General features: G+C 40.7%; 1 protein-coding gene across 5 annotated transcripts in view; it reads right to left on the minus strand.

Annotated features, from left to right (window-relative positions):
• Window positions 1-656: 656 nt before the first annotated feature.
• Window positions 657-20,418, minus strand: part of LRRC8D (leucine rich repeat containing 8 VRAC subunit D) — an 87,320-nt gene continuing 67,558 nt past the window's right edge. For all 5 annotated transcript variants that reach the window (XM_048497337.1, XM_048497335.1, XM_048497340.1 and 2 more), the window contains exon 2: window positions 657-3,558. In XM_048497337.1, coding sequence (XP_048353294.1) covers window positions 971-3,556 — 2,586 coding nt within the window. In that variant the 5' untranslated portion in view covers window positions 3,557-3,558 and the 3' untranslated portion in view covers window positions 657-970. The remainder of the gene's footprint in view (window positions 3,559-20,418) is intronic.

Genomic DNA, 20,418 nt, shown 5'->3' on the forward strand with positions numbered 1-20,418 from the left:
ATCATACCAGTGGGTCATTTGCTATGTGCATTTCTCCCCTTGAAGGTGAGAAGCCCACCACTGCAAGCTTTCAGGAACATGAGAATTTCATATTGTATTGCACTAAATTGTACAATGGTATGGTTAAAAAGCACAATTTCCATTTATTGCATTTGCTAATTAATTTAGAAGCTCCTTTTTAAACATTGTTTTACATTTTAAAATATCCTCTTAGAACAGCATAGTGTGATAGCTGCTCACAGCAGCTGGAAATATGCACTTCAAGTAGGTTGAACAGGAAGTAGCCTGCAAAACTTAGGACTCCTTTAATTATTTGAAAGTGAAGGCTATCATAAACAATAGAAATATGAGAACCAGCCAAATAAACATCTTCTTGCTGCACACCTAAGCCAAACCATTAGCCATGATCCTGAAGACAGCGCTGCATGCAATATGCCTCTGACTGGAGGTCTAGAACAACTAGACAGGGATATACAGTTCCATCTGCATGGTGAGACCTATATCTCCATTCAAACAGCAGTGCAATTGAGGCTCATAATGGATAAATAACTACTGGATGTGCCTATAACTCTCCTTTGCCGATGCCAATTAACACCTTGCTCTGAAAAATAGAACGAAAAGTTCCTTCGAATAGGAAATGGATCAAGACCTTGAAGTTATTTATAGTAAGAAAAGGTCACCAGTTTAATCATATACATTAAGCAGGCGAGTAAATTTGTAAACATTCAAAAGCGGCAGCATCCAAGTTACAAACAACTTAAAAGAGAAAGAATCAAAATCATTTAAGGTTCTCCCACCCCACCCTCCTTCCCCTCCAAAAATGTTGGAAATGATGTTTTAAAATACTACGGACACCAAACTGCTTCTACCTTCTAACAGTCCTTTACAAAAAAGAGTTCCAGATTTCTTAACACAGGGATTTGATAACTAGCATCATCTATGCTATTCTCTTTGTGAGTTCTGTCTCTGTTTAAATCCCATTAGCAAAGGGAATGCTTGTGTCTTGGTTCAACGCTTCTTTTACTTCTGAAGGCAAAGTGTCAAAGAGGTGATCTTCCACAATGAGTCCACCTTTCCTGAGAAGCCGACACTGCCCCAGTGTTGCTGGGAGTCTGTCTAAACAGTTCCCTTTCAGCTCCAGGTGAGTAAGCTGTAGCAGCTGACCAATTTTTTCTGGGATTGAGGTGATACAGTTCTGCCCCAGACTCAAAGTCCTCAGTTTGGAGCATTTAAATAACTGTTTTGGCAAAATATCCACTTTGTTGCCTGTGATATGCAAATGCTGTAGGTTCTGAAGCAAACCTATTTCCACAGGAATCACTGCAATGGAATTGTAGCTTACATCCAAGCATCTGAGTTTCTGTAAACTGAACACTGCAGCTGGTAAAGCCTCAAGTTTATTGTTGGAGAGATAGAGTGACTCCAAGTTTTTAACATGAGTAATAGAGGGAGGAATGTTGACTATTTTGTTGTGCCACAACTTCAGACAAGTCAATCTTTTTAAATGTTGGAAGCTGATGACTTCTTCAATTGTGCGTATGCTGTTTGACTTTAAATCTAGTTCCTGTAAATTAGTGAGACTGAAAATGGCATGTGGAATTCTCTCAAGTTCACAGTTCTGCAGTTCTAGTTCAGCTACATTCATCATTTTCTTAAGGCTGTTCAGTACAAAGAGCTTGGTGCCATCATTGTGAATGACGAGCTTGGTCAGATGTGGTGCTACATCAGTGATGTTAGAGGGGATTTTGGTCAAATTGCTTTTCACATAGAGGATTTTAAGATGTCTTAGTTCTCTGAGAGATTCAAGTCCTATCATTTTGTTATTTTCAGAGTTCAAGTTGCCTACCAGGTACAACTCCCGAAGATTTTTAAGTAGGTACACCCAAGCTGGGATTTCTGCCACATCTGTGAACTTCACATGCAGGCACCTCAGGTGGTCACGGAGAAAACTGAAGGCTGTTTGTTCCACCTTTGCAGGGCAGTGACAGAGATGCAGCTCTTGAAGGTTAGTCATCTGGGAGATTTTAGCTGGGATTTTTGCTTCAGGAATCAGTTCAAGTTTCAACACATCTAGATCCGTCAGATCAAACACTGCGTCTGGGACCCCCGACAGCATGAAGAGATGCAGTTCTTGCTTGTCCTGGGCATTACGGGAGACATGCTGCCGCAGCTTTTCAAAAGTCCACTCATGGTTCAAGCTTATTTCCCTCAGTTTATTTTCACTCACCTCTGATAAGAAGACACCAAACCGCTTGGAGTACAGTTGATCATATTGGTCAACCATGTGCAAGAGAAATGCAAAATCATTCTTAACATCTGGAATATCACTGAAGCTACTCTCTTCCCTAACTTTCTCAAAAGAATATTCCTTTAGGGGTAACCGGAACAACCAAAACAGGGTGTACAGACACACAAAACCATAGACACAAATGAGAGAAATGTAACTAATGAGCAACTTCTTCAGCATGTAAGCCATATTGTGTGTGCATTCAAACTCCTGATAGCCTGTTAGATGTTCCACTTTGGGCCTACAGAGGTGCTCAAAACTGATTTCATTGACAAAGTTTGCTGTGTAGCAGAGAATAAATATGAATTTCACCGTTTTTATAACAGTCTGTACAACGTAGAGTTTATAAATCAAATCACTGTCCTCTACGTGGGCCCGGAATTTACGTACTTTCTCAAAAAGGGCTTTGGCTTGCTCGCCATCTTTTTTATCCAAAATGGTCATGCTTGGGACCTCAACAACCGGCTTTTCTGCTGAGAATTTGAAGCCAGACTTGCTTATCATAGGGGTACTGGCACTTGGGCTTCCCTCATCACTACTGGTTGAGACATGCTTCGGCAGAGACTGGGCCCCAGTGAGTCTTTGTTTATTCTCCTCAGAATCCTCACATGCTGTTTCAGATAATGCTTTTGTGGTCCAAGGAGACTCAAAGCACTTCCCTAAGATAGAAACAAAATGTTCGATCTTTGAGCAAGTTTTTGGATATTTAAACCAAAAATTACTGCTAACCATTAAAATAATAGTATGTATAAGAGCTAAGTAGGGGAAATACTTTGAATACCAAGGAAGAGCCAAATGATAACACATCTGGTTAATGAAAACATATTGCTGATAATCCAAATTTGTTTTTCGGCCCAGAGGGTCTTTTTGCTCCTTCTTTGCTTCCTGGCTTGTGGCCGTGGAGTGCAATGGTGAATAGGTAGTTCTGCTCAGAGGTATGTCAGGTGTAACACCAGTTGCCCCTTCAAAGGAAACTGTCCCTGCTACCCATGTTTCTTTCTCTTCAACAATAGATGCTTCAGACTCTGGTACAAGGTTTGCTGCTTTGACACTTCCGAGGGAGCTGGGCTGCACTTTTGAATTTACAGCAGAGTGCAACACAGGCAAACAGACCACCTGATCTTTGGTCAGCTGCATGGTTCCAGCAAAGATGGCGACCATTAGCATAACAACAGCTAGATAGTCCATAAATACATCCCACCATGGTTTCAGGATTCGGTATGTTGGCTGAATGTCATTAAGAGATGCAACTTCTGCAAGGGTAAACATTCCTGTAAGAGAAGAAAGAAACAATAATTTGTTATTGGCCAACACAACTATAACGAAGTTGACATAAAAAAAACCCCATAAACCTGATCAAACAGGAATGCCAGAATTTTTTTTTACCTACTTCCTTAAAGTACTTCTTGGTATACATGTATAGCACTGGACTATATCTAAAATAGTTTTCTCACCATGACAGTCAGAAAGAGGAGCTGGAAATAGTGAAAGTTTTAGCTGTGTGCTCAGAATTGTTCCTGTCACATAAATTTACATTTTAATCACATCTAGTTTAACTAGTACAAATTATATTGATTCCAAGATATAGGATTTCATGGCAGTGCTTTCAATGGACTAGTCAGTGGCAAAAGGGGCACGGAGACAAAGGTCCAATAGCCAAGAAAATCTCAGCTAAGGAATATGGTTGCCAAGTAACTAGACAGCTATTGACCAGCCCTGACTGGTTGGGCAATCTTTTACTGCCTGAAAAGAAGGGCTGTATCCTGAATGAATAATACCCATTAAAAAGAATTTCATGTGCCTGTGTCATACCTAGAAGCACCAGAGGCACAGCACCAGCACTCACATACAAAATTTAATCAGTTGATCACATATCTCCTCCCTACCACTGAACAGGCTACCAGAGACAGCAAACAAGACGCTGGGAGGCTGCTTTGCTCACCTACTTAGAGGGAGGTTCTGGAGCAGATGAGAATGAATGCAAAGAAAAGCTGTACTGGCTTCTTCAAGCCCCTATCACCTACCCAATATCACTATGCAAACATAGAAGTTTTGACCAAGACAACTAAGCCAAACATGTCCCCCTTTCTGTAGGGGTACCAGTTCATCTCAGGGTTAGCTTAAATATCAGAAGAGAGAAAGCAGCCAACAACACTGAGAACACAGAAGATTTAAGGAGCCGCCAAACTGGAATGAATGCAAGCTTGCTTGCTACATGCTTATGTCTCATAGTAGTTTAGATGGCTCTGCTTGTGTTCTATGATCTCTACTACAGATTCACTATACTTACACTAGACATTGGCATTTCCCATCTGCAAACTGGCTGATGCTTTTCTACGCTGCCTTCTAAATGTAAACAATATGTTACATAGAAATATGTCGAATACATGGCAGTGGGTCATCTTTGGCTGAGATGTCGTGGATAAATTATCTGTCCTGCATGCATGCTGAGTCACCGCTTTGCACTTGTGAGACATATAAAGATGACCTTGGTAGACTTGATGGCATCATTTACAGAGGCATTGCATGTTTTTTTCGGTTGGTGCTGCTCCTTTTTTTCTGGGGTCTGTCTTCTACAGACTTTACCCAAGTACCAAATTTTTGTCCGTCAAGAGTTGGTAATTTCAGCCAGGCATGGTAGTGATTACAGAAGGGAAATGCAAGATACTAAAATCTCAACTGCTTGGTCACTGCAAGCCCTATTCAGATTATCTCCATCACTTAAACCTTTACCAGTGTCCACACATGTCCAGCTGTATTTAGAAACTTAAAACGAAGATTCTCAGGATGTCTATTTCATATGTCAAATCTATAGAGGCTTGGCATAAACAAGGCATTAGCTATATGAAAATATTAGGCTGAAAGGTTGCCTTGCTACTACATGAATATTCATAAAAACCATTCAACTATAACATAATCAGATTTGCACAATTGCCAATTTCAAGCACAGCTGCCTTGAGACTTGCCCTGCAACTAGTTTTCCATGCAACTGAAAGGAATCCACGACATGGAACAATGAGATTCTGGAGTAGGGAATTTGTCACAAAGTGCTTTGTCCTGCATTCAAAACGGTTTTCAACAGCTAAGAACATTTAACAGTTCCCTGTAATCTCCTTACCTGTGATTCAACCAATGGTGCTATAAGGGTTTTATATACAAATGATAAGGTTTTCTTTTAACAATGCTGATGTTCACAGAAAAATTAACATCCGAGGAATTGCCTTGCTGGATCAGAATGAACATCCATATAGTCCAACAGTTTCCAGGATAATTACTGGCAATTCAGACCGTCTCCGTGTGAGCTTAATGGGAAAGGGCTGTTGTCCTCAAGTTTACCACTGCAGAGTAATTCATGCAAAACCTCATCTACCATTCTGCTGCCCAGTCACCTAGTTTGAGTCCTTACTAGTCTTCCCTGAATTTCAACATCTTGGCTAATTTGCCGTCACTTGCGATCAAACATTTCTGCATCCCACCCCAATGCATTCTACAGTCCATTTAATAAGATAAACACTACCGAGACTGCAACAGAAACATGGTAAATCTTGCTGATTATTTCCTTCCATTGCGAAAACAATCAATTTATTTCACAGCATACCTGAAAAAAGTCCTCTACAAGGAACACAGTGCAAAGGGAAGCAGCCCACTACAATTCTGCCAAGTTGTACACGAGCTTCATAATTGACTATTCCAAACAGAGGCCATTCTGTCCCTCAATTTTACTGATTCAATAAGCACCTAACTGCATTTTACAGACTCCAGATTTAGAGAGTGTAATCTTTGAGCAGTTAGAAAGCAAAATCCTCTAGTCATGGTTTTAAAGTGCTTACCAAGCCAGTTATTCCAGCATATTAATTCTGCAGGTTTTTTTAATACCCTGTGGAGGCTGGAATACATGTTTTAAAATTTTATAACCACTTTTCTATTCTTGGCCTGGGTCATGCATAAAACTACAACTCTTGATCAAAGTAGAATAAAACATTTTGTCAATGAGCCAAAATTAGATTAAAGCGTGGGTACGTGTCTTATTGTTTTTAAAGTTGACTTTTGGACAAAGCACTGCTTAATGAAAATCTCTGTTATAAGAACCAGAACAGAATATGGCCTGTCGCTAAAACCTTCGGTGTTTCAATTATAAATAATTAATTGTACTTTCTTTCAATTTTAAAAAAAAGTTCTCTACCTTTTTATACCTTCCAGGGATCCACAGGGAATATGCAAACATTTAAACCTGATTAACAGACATATGAAAAGAGGATTGTAGTGTGCAAGGGCTGATGTAGGGAACTATTAAAAGCATCCATGCCCTTTAACTACAATTGCTAAGATTAAGTTACAGCAGTATTAAACCTATCCATCTATTGTAGAGTCAGTAAGCGTATTCAGAAGCCTGAAACGATTGGGATTGTCATTCTCTTTTCCGACATGAAACTTCCTGTTTGTGAAGCTCTCCAATACTGGTCTTCAACTACATGCCCCCGCTGGGGGAAAGGGCAGGAATAACCACTAATGCCAGAACTTTTGCCTTGGTGGTGCCTCATCTGTGAAATTTACTCCTTCCTTTTATTTACTTTCTGGCCTCTCTTATGGGTTTTGGACTCCAGATCAAGACTTTTATTTCCTCAAACCTTTGGATGATATGCAAGATCTTTTTTTCTCTGAAATTCTGTATGATTTCACAAAAGTTTTGTTTTTAAAATTTATGCTGCTATGGATTTGTACAGCTATATAGTGGTGCTATTCTTGGATCTTACTGGTGATTTTCCCAGGTTTTTTTCCCAACAGCTCTTTGCTTTTGGCTCGTTGGGGTTGTTGGAAAGTGCTGCTCTTATAAAATGCCATCAGGTTTATTATTAATTTATTATGTTTCATAACAGTTTATAGGCTACTTTGAAAACCTCAATTGTAAGTACAAGATAGAAATGTTTTAAAGAGACAAATTAAACAAACTTTGGAGTAAGACCAACAGGCCTAATCAAGTCCTTCAAATGGAATCCTGAGTTTCATAGACCTCCTGACAGTCCCCACCCCCACTATGGCCTTTTTAACCCAAAAGAACTAAATTCTACGATTGACGACATCAATGCCTGGTTATGCAGTGATTTTATTGTTTTCAGTCTTACATTAAATAAAACATTTTGTTCTGTTTGGTCACGCAAATAATCTTATATGCTAGAAGTCAGCCAAATCTTTGGATACTTAAATTCAGCGATGGGAGCTGTGAACAGGCAAGACAGATCTTTCCACAAATCTGAAAATGACCATTCGTAGTTACCCGTGAGAGGGTCCTTCTTTCAGCAGAGGAGGACATCTGGGTGTTTTCCAGTAACCAATTAGGGAAGCAGGAACAAAAGACTTTGCTTCCCAGGTCTGCTGGAACACGCCCACTTCTCCTCCAGTTCTGGAAACTCCAAAAAGCAGTCTCACGCAGTAAAAAGAAAACAGCCCACTCTCCCTGTAAACAGCATTCAGAGAGAACGAGGGGAAACAAGAGATCATAAGACACAAAATACAAACTTGGAGAAGAACCACAGGCAACCTTTGAACAGTTAATAACCTCAACTTGTAAGCCCAACAGGAATAATAATTGAAGAATCACAGTTGCCTGGCAAACATGAGAGGAAAAATGATGACACAGGAGGGCAGATGTCCTCTTCTGCACAAAGGAGAAGGACCCGTCACGGGTAAGTACCAACAGTTGTTCTCCATTTGAGCTTGAGGACATCTGGGTGACCTCCTCTAGCAGTGTGGGAATCATTTTTCTCATTCAGAATTTGATGAACTTTATGACCAAATCTTGTATCCGCAAAGCTGAAAGCATTTAGTTTGTAGTGTCTAACAAACATGGAAATTGAAGACCACACTGCAGCTTTGCAGATTTCTTCAACACAAAGGTTGTTGCTAAAAGGCAGAATTGGTGGATGTATTGCATACCGAATGAACCATGATTCCTGTTGGAGTGTCCATATTCTGAGCCTTGTGAGTGTCTGCAATGCACTCACAAAGATATTTGCTAATAGTTTGGGATGATAACTTGGATCCCCAGTTGTGGTTGGCAACGGAGATAAAAGGGACTCCAATCTTTTAAAGTCCTAAGTCCTGATCAGGAAGGCTTTAGCAACTGTCAAATATTGAGCTTGTGCCAGTATACCTCTTTGGGGTCCCATGGATCCAGACAAAAGGTGGGAAGAAAAATTTCCTGTTGTCTGTGGAAAGCTGAATTTATCTTGGTCACAAAGGTGGGTTCAGTTCTAAGTACCACCTTGTTCTTGTGAAACATGCACAAGTATGGTTTGACTAACAGAGTGCTCAGCTCCGACACCAATCCAGCTGACATAATACTACCAGAAAGATGGTCTTCATTTTGAGGTGATTGACGGAAATGTCCATAATGGGCTCAAACAGATGTCTGTTTAAGGCATGTAATACACCATGTAGTTTCCAAACAGGGAAGTGATGTGTGGAGGGTTTGTCTTTGAGGGCTGCCCCTTTGAGAAATCGTGTAACATGAGGTTGGTGGGAAGGGTTCCAACCCTCTATTGTGAATCACAGAAGCTATCATTACAACATGTCTATGAAGTGTGGAAGACCAAAGACCAGAAAGAACCCCATCTGGAGGAAGCCTAAAACATCTTTTATGGCAGGAGTAATGGGGTCAATTTTTTTTCTCCAGCACCACCTAACAAAGGCCTTCCAGGAGGTGTTATATATTGTCCTTGTTGATGTCTTTGTGAAGTCAAGGATTGTCTTGGCAATCTCTCAACTATACTCTCTAGAAGTTAGATCCCTTTGTTCAATATCTACGTGGTCAAGCTCCACCATTCTGATTCTGGGTGCAGAGCAGGGCCCTGATGAAGGTCTCTGATCTGGGCGGCTTGAACTGTTTGTGTGCTGATATTTGATGAATGCTGGGAAACCATGAACATCAAGGCCACCAAGGAACTACTAAGATTAATTCTGCCTTCTCCTCTCAACTACTCCGTATGAGTCTGAGAATCACCAGGAGAGGAGGGAAGGTGTACAGAAGCCCTGGAGACCATCTGGTAGACAATGCATCTGTTGCTTTGGCATCTCAATTATGAAATCTTGAAAAGAACCTGGTACTTGGTTGTTCAAGTTGGATGCAAATAGGTCCAAGGCTGGTGTTCCCATATGTTGGGATAACTGAAGGAAGATCACCTTCAACGACCAATCCCCAGGGTGGATCTGTTGTTGAATTAGCCAATCTGCTTGGATGTTGCTTTTTCCCTTGAATATGCTCCGCACATATGGACAACAGATGTTTCTCCACCCAAGAAAGGATCTTGACTGCTTCCCTATGGAGAGTAGAAGATTGGGGCCCTCCCTGCCTGTTTAGGTAAGTTTTGGCTGCAACATCGTCCATCCTTATTAAGACATGGAAGCCTTCCAACTGGGTTTGGAAGTGTCGGCAAGCGAGATGGATAACCCATAGCTCCAGAAGATTGATTGGAAGCCTGGTTCAACCAGATGAGCTGTACTGGAGACTCCTCCAGGGTTGCCCCCAGCCTCGGAGGCTGGCATCCGTAAAGATTTGTTTGGTGGAACTGATCCAAAATTATTTTCCCAGATCCAGTTTGGACCATTTGGTCCATCAGAGAAGACTGACCTTGACTGGATGGGACACCATCAGGGACATGTGAATTTTGTTGGTAATTTGATGCTGAAAAGGTCAAATGAGCTGCTGAAGAGGTCTGGAGTGGAAGTGTCCTCACTGAACTGCTTCTGAACAGGCGATGAGGAGACCCATCAGGCTGACCAATGATAGGCTCTTCCTGTTGTTCACTAAAGCTAGGATCTTGCTCTTTAGTTTTTTCTTCTTTTCCACAGTGACAAAGAGTTTGTATACTGAAATGTCTAACAGGAGACCCAGGTGTTCTAACTTCTGGGCTGGAATCAAAGAGCTCTTCTTGTGATTGAGCAAGAAGCCATATTGCTCCAGTGAAAGAATTGTCTGCTGGGAATCACTATGAGTTTGTCATCGTGAGTCCACCTTGATCACTATGTCATACAAATAGGGATGCAGACAAAGGTCCCTTTCTCTGAGAATCACTATGAAGTTGACCAGGACCTTGGAGAACATTCTGGGTACCAGGCATTGCTCAAAGGAAAGGGCTTGAAATTGAAAATGATTGTTTCCTATGCCAAACAAGAGGTATTGTTGGTGCCCTTTGAAGGTGGGGATGTGAAGGAAGAAGTTATTCACCTGGTTGAAGCAACACCACTATTTGACCTTAACATTTCCATTCAGAAGTGACGTAGGTTCACAAAATTATTTACCAAATTTAATTATAGAATTGCTCTTCATTCCCAGTTTCTTTTGGGCTTGGTAAAAAGAATGGAATATACACCTGTGCCTCTCTGAGAAGTAGGCACAAACTCTATAGCATTTATTTCTACTAATGGCCTCTAGCTTTCTTGCTTTTTTGATTGGGTCATTTGAGGAGAGGAGAAAGGACAAAGCTTTCCGGGGGGAATGAGAGAACTATGACATACCCCGATGAGATGATCTCCAATGTCCAAGAGTCTATTTTGGTCTGAGCCCAGGTATGCTGAAACAGGGTTAGCCTGCTGCCTACTGGGGCAGGAATGGCATTATGCCTTGAAAGATCTGTTGTCCTTTTGGATTGCTGCTGTGAACTCTACAGGAGGGGAAAGTTTTCTTGAATTGCTGTCATCACTGGCTCCAAGCAGGGTGCTTGAACTCCTGCTTTAACCATGGTAGATAATGTTGAGAGCAAGAGGAATGATTAAATTTTGTCCTTTTGTCAAATCTCTTCACTATCTGGGGGATGGTCTTGGTTTTATCCTTGGTCTCCACCAGTATATCATTTAACTCATCCCCAAACACCTTGTTACCCTAAAAGAAGTACTCTGCCACCATGGATTTAAATTTCCAATCAGCTTGCCACACTCTAAGCCACAGGAGTCTTCTCATCACGACCACTGAAGCCATCGCTCTGGCAGAGAAGTTAGATCACCCAGGGTAGCGTCGGCCAAAAAGAAGAAGGCTTTTAATATCCTGTTAACTCCCTCGACCATTCTCTGGTTATCCTCCAGTAAAAGATCTACGAGTTTTCTGGACCATACAATGATGTCTCTGGAAATGACTGAAACCATAGCGGACGTTTTGATAGCCATGGCCATGGCTTCATGGTTAGATCTTGAAAACTGGTCCAGTTTTCGATATATTTTTGAATTAACCCAGGGAATTGCCTGCTAGCAATGGGCTTCTCTCACTCGCATTTTTTGAGTTTCAAACAAGTCAGGAAAAGGGAAAATCTTCTCTGATGGGTAGTACAAGGAAAAAATTCCTCATTGCCCTTATGTTTGGATTTGGTATTAGACTTAGTGCTTCTCCCTACCCCCCACCCCGCAACCCCTTCAGTGGTCGTAAGATTTAATGCTGCAACAGACTAGGCTAACAGGTTTTGATAGTCCTTTACTTTGAAAAAATGAGATGGAACCTGAAACCCCATTATCCCTGAAATGGAGCGTTAAAAGTTCAGCCATTTCTTCACTTAGGGCTGCTTTTTTGTATCTGAGGGTACACTTAATAAAGGTGGTAATTTCTGCATTTAGAAAACTAGATCCCGCCTTGTGTACTATACTGGTGCTGACTTTGGCTGAACTAATCTCTGAGCCCTCCTCCAGAGCTGAAGACAGACCTTCATGGCTCTGCAATTCAACTCCGTGTTATGCCCATTCCTCTGTTGCCAAGGAACTCGATCCCACAGTCATGGTCGCCATTTTGTTTAGGTGCTTCCTTTTCATGCCAGTTTTAGAAAAGGGGGAATTGCCTGATGGCAGTTTTCTGTGGTGGAGGCTTGGGTCTGGGCAGCCCTATCAGGGGACATGCCTGCCCATCCTGCCTGCTTACTTGCTCCAGCTGCGGCAGGAATGTTGTCCTCATCAGTGGAGAGAAAATGCTCCTCTTGGCAGGGCACTTCTCTGTGCTCTTCAAGAAGGCTCCAAGCAAAAAACACCAGACTGTATCTTGTGAATAACAACGTGGTCTCATTTAGCACAGCCTCCCTAGCAGAGAACTGTGTTCATCTCTCAATGTCCAGGAAATGGAAGAGAAACTAAAGGGGAAAGAAAAAGATGAGGACAATACAATCACAAAAGTAAAAAGGAGGTAAACAGGTTCAGAAAGGAAAGGCTAGATATAGAATAAAATAGATCTCACAAAAAGGCAGGAAAGAACTGGAGAAGTGGGCATGTTCCAGCAGATCCAGGAAGAAACGTATTTTGTTCCTGCCCCCCTGATTCATTACTGGAAAACACCCAGATGGAGAAGGGCCCCAGGTTTGCAGAAAAATCTGAAATCTAAAAAATAAAATAATGTGGAGGGTTTAAAAAATTCCAGATTATAAAAGGAGCACTTGTAGCTTTAAGCAACAGATTCCCTCAGTTGCTGTTGCTCGGCAAGCACAGTGATCCAAGGCTTGGTTCTGTCAATAAAAACAAGGTGGAAAAAAACACCTTGGGGCCTGGTCTGGCATGGGGTGCAAGCTCCTGGTTGGAAAATTCCTGGAGATTTTGTGGAGTCTAAGGAGGTCAGAGTTTGAGGAAGGGAGAGGCCTCAGGTGAATATAATGCCATAGAATCCACTCTCCAAAATAATCATTTTCTCCAGGGAGATATGAGGGTTGCCAAGAGTAGAGGAAGAAATAGTATGAGGGAAAGACAGGAAAAAGTGAGGTACCACCCCACATCCTTAAGGGCTCAATATCATGCAAGTGAGCCTGGTCCAGCAGACAGCACCAGACAACTGGTCCACACTTTTCTTAGTAGATGCTGCGGGGGGTGCGGGGGAGGGAGGAGGAGCTCAAGACAGAAGGTCAAATAAAGGTAGGTTGGCTGTTGGGAGGGAAGAAAATAGCATTGCCAACTCCAAGTTAGGGTATACCTGAAGATTTAGGCATAGTGCTTGGGAAGGTGGAGTTTGAGGAGGGAAGGGAGCTCAGGGGATATAACTTGATTATGGCACAAGGAGATCTTGGTTCCAATTGCAACATAGCTACAAACTCTAGTTCTGTTCAAAACCCTCTCAACCACCCTCAAGGCCTTCCCCTCACTATCTGCAATACAAAACCACAAGCCTACCCTGCTAGGTTGCTCTGAGTGCTGTGAGCACTTGGAAAAATCACTGTATAAACATCATTTTTTAAAAAAAATACTGATTTGTTTTAATTGTTAGAAAAAATAACATGAAGATGTGTTTTTCTGCAGAGCAATCTCTTCATGCCCATATACCCAACCGATTTAGAAACTGAAGGAGGGGAAGGTTCAAAAACTCTTTGTGATAAGTTGTGGGAATCAGTTTTAGAAAGAAAGAAATCTGTGTTTCTGCAAGTCTTTTTGTGAGCTTGAGTAGAAGCTTGGATCTTGGCCATAATCCCTTGGAAGAAGATAAGGCAGAAAACTACAGCTGGCCACATGAACCATTTGCATTGTCAGTAGGAGCACATCTGTCAATAGCGCTTAGAGTAAACAGGCGGTTTATGAACAGGGAGAGATGCACCATTAAAAAATTTTTTTTTAAACCCTACACAAGTAATCAGCAAGCACCTGTACTACTGAAGGAAAAAGAAAATGCACTTCCCCCCCTTTTAAACAAGGTTTTGAAAATCCAAAGAAATTACATGCAGTGAAAGCAAGAACAAGAACCAGGGGCAATTAACACATCCACAAACAATAAAGATAATACTAAGAAACTAAATTGCAGGTCTAGGTTAAATCGGTAAGTATAATTATTAGTATATAAATCATCTGCCTACCCAATTACATTTCCTTTAATTAGATGCTAGAAAAAAATCTTCTTAGTATACCCCCTACCCAGACTCCCTGTGGCAGATCAAAGTTCACAACTATTAAAATTATTCTGAAACGACAAGCTCTAGAATTTGTTAGTAAACTGGAGGTAAGGTAATGTTCTATGTAAATAAACCTTCCAGATATTATTTTACTGAACATAAATGAGCAAATAATTACAGTGGATTATTTGCCCTTATCTAGCATATCATTCCCCACAATATTTTGTTGTTCTGAAGTGTTATTACATGTATAAATATATCAGCTAACAGGTTTTCTTAGTGTGATATTCACCAGTATCTATTAGCTAGTAACTGTACCATCACAAGAGTAATACAGTTCTACCTCATATCCATCCAGCATTCAATACTTACCTGCCTGCTAGATTTTTTTAAAGTTCAGTGTACATAACTCCTTCCATAAAAATAAGAGAAAATTAACACAACAAATAACAAAAGTTAAACATTAAATGTATGAGTTCATTTTTCCCTTTAAAACTATGTTTATCACTAAAACTATGTATATGTTCTATTGAAGGCTGAATCACACATGTATGCTTATCATTTCTCAGTCCCTCTCACTGGCTCAACATGTAAAATGCGTCCACTGCAAAAGATTTTAGACAAGGTGATGTGAACATTGCCCCACAGCTGTTTGGTGTTGGATGGTTCATTCCAACACACAAGTTACCACTAATGTAAATCAACTAGTTCAGTGTAGACCTCTCTGGGAGAATAAAGACTCACTTCCACATCAGCATATTGCATAGTGGTTTACCATAGTACATTCTGAACCTTTGAAATAAGTTATGGCGTTTTAAAAAAAATACATAGAAATGGTCTGTTAATTTAGTTGCCAACTACGGCTTTCTATTCTATGCACCAGCAGGGTTTTGTGGAAAAGTAAATCATTTGATCCAGTTTTGAAAGAAAGAAAGAAAGAAAGAAAGAAAGAAAGAAAGAAAGAAAGAAAGAAAGAAAGAAAGAAAGAAAGAAAGAAAGAAAGAAAGAAAGAAAGAAAGAAAGAAAGAAAGCTTATATAATAAGGGAATTACACATACTTGGAATGACATCTTTGAGACAACTATCCCTATTAGTTAATTACTTGTAAAAAAACAGATTTCCTTCAGGTGTTAGATAAGCTCCACTTAGTGTCAATTTCAAAATGTTCTTTATAATGATCACAGGGAGATTACTAATCTCCTTCACGAAGAAAACCTTTCATCTCTTCCTTCAGTTCCAAACTACAACTCACAGCAAAGACTTTAATTTTTTCTTTAAACACAGATATTAAACCGCAGCCAGCGATTCAAAGAAATCCTTCAGAAAGAAAGTCACATCTCAGCCGAAAAATATTGTCAAGCTCAGGAATTTGAAGTCAGTGACTCAAGGTTCCAAAAGGAGAGGCCTGAAATAAGACTTGGTGTTTCCAAGCCAGTAATTTTGACTTTTAACAGCAACACATTTTTTAAAAAAATTTACTATTTTCATTAGTAGTAGTAGGATTACCAAGCAACCAGGATATGATTAGAGAGCGCCTAAAACAGGTCTAGGGCTGATCAATGACTGAACAAAACGCTTCCAGAGAACTCCATGAACAAAGGAACGCTGGGATATTAAATGCAGTAAAAATGAAAAAATAACTTTAAAATTCAACCAGACCCAGCATTAGCTCCATCTTTTTGTACCCTGGAGTATCTGAAGCAACATGTATGTATACATACTGCAATCCTGCCATCATTGGCTGAAATATTTCCAGAACAGTCCCCACGTGGCAAACATACACAATCCATGCAGAGCAGAAATACTAGATCTCTCCTGGCTCCTGCTCCACAGATAATTCATTAATCCTTATGTGACTGACCAAATCAGACAGGAAATTTTCAGTATATATGGCTCCAAAATATTCATTCCAAAAGCATTCTGTAATCCCTCCCATACACAGAGAGAGAACAAGACTGACACATTATAAAGATCCCAGCATTTCTAATTAAATTTCAGGTACCAGAGGTTAAAAAAAACCTCTTCCCAAGAACTAGAAGTACAGGGCAGTATGGGATAATGATCAAAGGGCAAACTGAAAGATTTCATCACTGCAATTGGCAGTTTGCAGGTCTGAGTTGTAGGGGTGAGTGTGTGTGCGTGGGCGAACGCAACAGAAAGAACAGAAACTGGAGAGGATGTTGGGGAAAATGGGTAATATGGACATCAGCAATCATAGAAGTGAAGATTAAACTCTTCTCCTAGACTTTAGCAGGGGGAGGGGAGAATTTGGAAAGCAACAGATGAGTGACAGGTTCAAAAGACACCAGTCTCCATAGTTTACTACCCATTTATCACTGATTAGTAACTCACACAGGTTCCAAAGTGCAGTCTATTAGCGGCAGGAGGGAACATGTGCTAGTAAGAATCAGGCATAAGAATGAGGCAGCAGCAATGTTACTTTGAACCCAGGAACCCCTAGCTATAATAAGTCACCCAGAAAAGCAGTGAATGTGTATAATCAGCAACATGGAGAAAGGGCTCAATACAAAGGCCTGTCACCACAAGGGTCTTGCTCTACATTAACACTGATGAGCAGCAAAACTGTAGGCATGTAGTGCCCACTATAGTGCGTGGGATTCGATAATGAAAAGTCAGGCTCGATATTGAAAAGTCAAACACATACCCCCTCCCCACTCAGCCATGTCGCAACCTAAACTGAGCCTGCCCTAATAGATTTATGGTGAGGACTCCAAGCTATAATCTAGAGTCCCTTGGAAAATGGAATAAATAAATTTACCCTTTACCCAGTGGTGGGATTCAGCAGGTTCACAACACTTCGGCAGAACCAGTTGTTAAAATGGTACTTGTAAACAACCAGTTGTTAAATTATTTGAATCCCATCACCAGAACTGGTTGTTAAATTATTTGAATCCCACCACTGCCTTTTCCCCTTCCAGAAAGCAGCAGCAGGATGTACACCAGAAAGACAGAACCAACGCAGAACTTTGGTTTTCATAAATGAAAATGGGAGACAGGGAATTGGGCAATGCCAGCTATTGTTTAACTGACTAAACACTCCCACCACTTAAAGTTAGTGATGCTGACTTGACCTGGAATGACCAGACATAAGCTAATAATTAGCTGACAAGCTCCTAAACCTTACAACACTTCTGAAGAATTTCATCACTTTGACATTTTTGTTCTGAGAAGTCTGTTTACTTCCAATGTCCTTCCTCTATGAAAAAAACTTTCCAGAGTACTTTGTGTGACCATAATGGTACAACCGATTAAGCATACTTAATACAGAACTGTGTGTTTCATCATCATTATGAGATGAGACTAGTTTCATTTGAGAGGCAAAGATCAAGTGAAATATTAATGCATATATGCCATAGGTTTGACCTTAAAGGAGGACAATTTAAGGCAACAAGCAGCCACATCCAAACCAACAGCATGGAAGGTAAAGTCTCTTGAAAGGAATGTAATAGTGGACAGATGCAGCTCAGAGTCTGTCAAGTGGAAAATCACTCAAATCGCCACAAAGCTCTCAGATTAAACAGGTGCCAAGTTTATCCCCCACACAAGGGCATAGAAAAGAGAAAAGAGTCACACTGTATAGCAGAGGTCCCCAATCATTTTGAGCCTGCAGGTACCTTTCGAATTTTGACACAGGGTGTCAAATGACAATGACAAAATGGCTGCTGCAGGAGGGGGAGACAACCATAAAATGCAGCACAAAAAGTTCAAAAGAATGGCAGTCAGAGATAAATGTTATGATCCTGCTTCAAATTTGGTTCACCAGACTGCAGCACTTTTCATGCGCAATTGGACAGAAAGTTGGAATTTTTAAATTTAAAAACAAAAATTTAAGTCTCACTGCAACTTGCCCTATGTGCAAGGCAACAGCTGTCCTACACAAACAGCAACAAAAGTCCCCTCTATGTACTTCCTAATAATATATTTAAAGGTCACTTCAATTGGCCAATTCCATAGGTCTCCAGGGTGACCCCCAAACTCCACTTTCTAGTTGCGGTGCCCTGCCCAATACACCAATGTATACCACATGCCAATGAAAACAACACAGGATTAGTGCATATAGGATGATAATGGATTATTGTGCAAGGCTGAAAGCTAAAATCCAGAAGTGTGCTTCCATGCATACTACAGGTAATGGTTGTAAACATTTCTAAGGTGCTATGATAAAAAACAAAGGAAGGTGTAATTTAATAGCTACTACAAAGTGCTAACAACAAAAACTTTAGAAAATTATAGGAAGCTAAGTATATGAAGAGCTTTCAAAAGGTAGTGTAACTAAATTTCAATAAGGAATTTTTAAAGTTGCATTTGTAGAATACTGGCAGAAGTTTGCTTACTATTGGAATATAAGTAACATAACTTCTTAAAAGTTCAGACTCTTATGAAAATTAATTATCTTTTTGTTTATCTCTGTATGGCAATATAACAAATGTTACACTGTCAATGACAAAAATAAATAAGAGTATAATTTTATTACAATCATACAAAATGTATACTTGATATGGTATACATTATCTATTATTACTTTGCCTTCTCTTTCAGTCATTAGTCATAATTAAATGCTTTAGTTTGAAGAATGATCAGTGAACCATACCCCCTTGTTATACTTACTAATTCCACAAGTATTAATAGATAGTTTAATACGGCCAAAGGCCAGCAAAGACAAAACAAAACAACAGCACACATTCACAACAGCAAATTACAACAATTATTACAGCTAACCATTTACATGAATGTTTGGCTTTCAGCTCATCCCTGATTAAGTAGGCCCTTGCGTTTTTTATACGCCAATGCACAGAACTTTGCTACCTGCTGGGAGATGGTTGCATCCTTGTCTTCCAACAGCATTTTCCTAATCTCTTGGTCAGGATCCTTTGCAATTATCAAGCTGTGTTGCACAAGCAGAGGTAAAATAAAGAGCTCTCTTTCTGCCTTATGCAGCATGCAGTGTAACAAGATATGTATCATAGAATCAACGTCCCCAGAGTTACAAACACATTTCCTCAAATGCCAAGGGGTTTTCCCAAATCTGCTATATAAGCATAGATAGGTGAGAATGGCGTCAAAGCGATGCTCTAACGAAAAGGCCCCATCGGTATTCGGCTATAGTAATATGTTGAATGTAGGGGGCCATTACTGTACCACTACCAGATTTCAATGGTCTATATAGAGCAGGAAATGAGGCATTATCATTTTGGTAGTCAATGTCGTCCAATCGTTGATATACCATCTTAAGAGCTAAGGGCAAGTCCCATTCAAGCATCAGCATAGGGTCTAGCCCAGGGGTAGGGAACCTTTAACACTCAAAGAGCCATTTGGACCCGTTTTCCACGGGAAAAGAAAACACTTGGAGCCGCAAATAATTTTTGACATTTAAAATAAAGATAACACTGTATATATTGGGTTTTTTTACCTTTTACTCCGCTCATTCTGAGAAGCGCATGGATATGTCCGCCATGCTGCCTGCAGGGCGGGCAGAGGATGAAGAACCAGCGGCTTCGGCCTTGCCCGGCTGCCGGGGAAGCGCCAGCCCAGCTCCAATGAGACGGCGAGAGGAAACCTGCGGCGACGTGACGGCTGTGGGCAGATTAGTGCGCCTGCCCTGCTGCCTGCAGAGGCTGGACAAGAGATGGGGCCAGCGAAAAGCTTTCGGCTCGAGTGGAGCCATCAGATGCAAGGGCAGAAAAGAGCAGTCATCGCGACTCTCGAGCATGAGGTTCCCCTACCCCTGGTCTAGCCCAATCTGTTTAAGCTTCAGGATAATCTTCTCCGACCAGATTGGGTATGGTGATGTTGACAGAAATGCTGGTAATAGGCCCTGGGGGTGTAGGTGGACTTTAATCCAATATTTGATGGCTCTCTTCCAGACTATAGTTTCCACTTTAGCTATTCCTGCTTCATGTCTCAATACAGTGTTGGACGTGCATTTTGGTGTATTGAATAGAGATCTAAGGAATGTTGTTGTAACTTTTTCCAGAGGTGTAAAGTTGGATATGTTGCCTATTGGGCTCCATATGTTAATTGTGGAATGGATTTTGCTGTAAACAATTTAACAGCAGCTGGAATGTATCCTCCCCCCTGGGTACGGTAGAATCTCAGTATTGCTTGGGCGCTCTTTTGAGCAGATTGGACAAGGGATTGGATATGAGCTGTAGGTTTGCCATTATACTGGAAAATTTCCACAAGTATTAAAATCGTATGTCGTTCAAGCTTTCAAAGTTTACCTCATAATGCTTGTATTCACCTTTCCCCCGAACATCAGATTTTTGGATGGAA

The sequence above is a fragment of the Sphaerodactylus townsendi genome, linkage group LG05 (assembly GCF_021028975.2).
Source record: "Sphaerodactylus townsendi isolate TG3544 linkage group LG05, MPM_Stown_v2.3, whole genome shotgun sequence".
In the NCBI taxonomy this organism is placed as follows: Eukaryota; Metazoa; Chordata; class Lepidosauria; order Squamata; family Sphaerodactylidae; genus Sphaerodactylus; species Sphaerodactylus townsendi.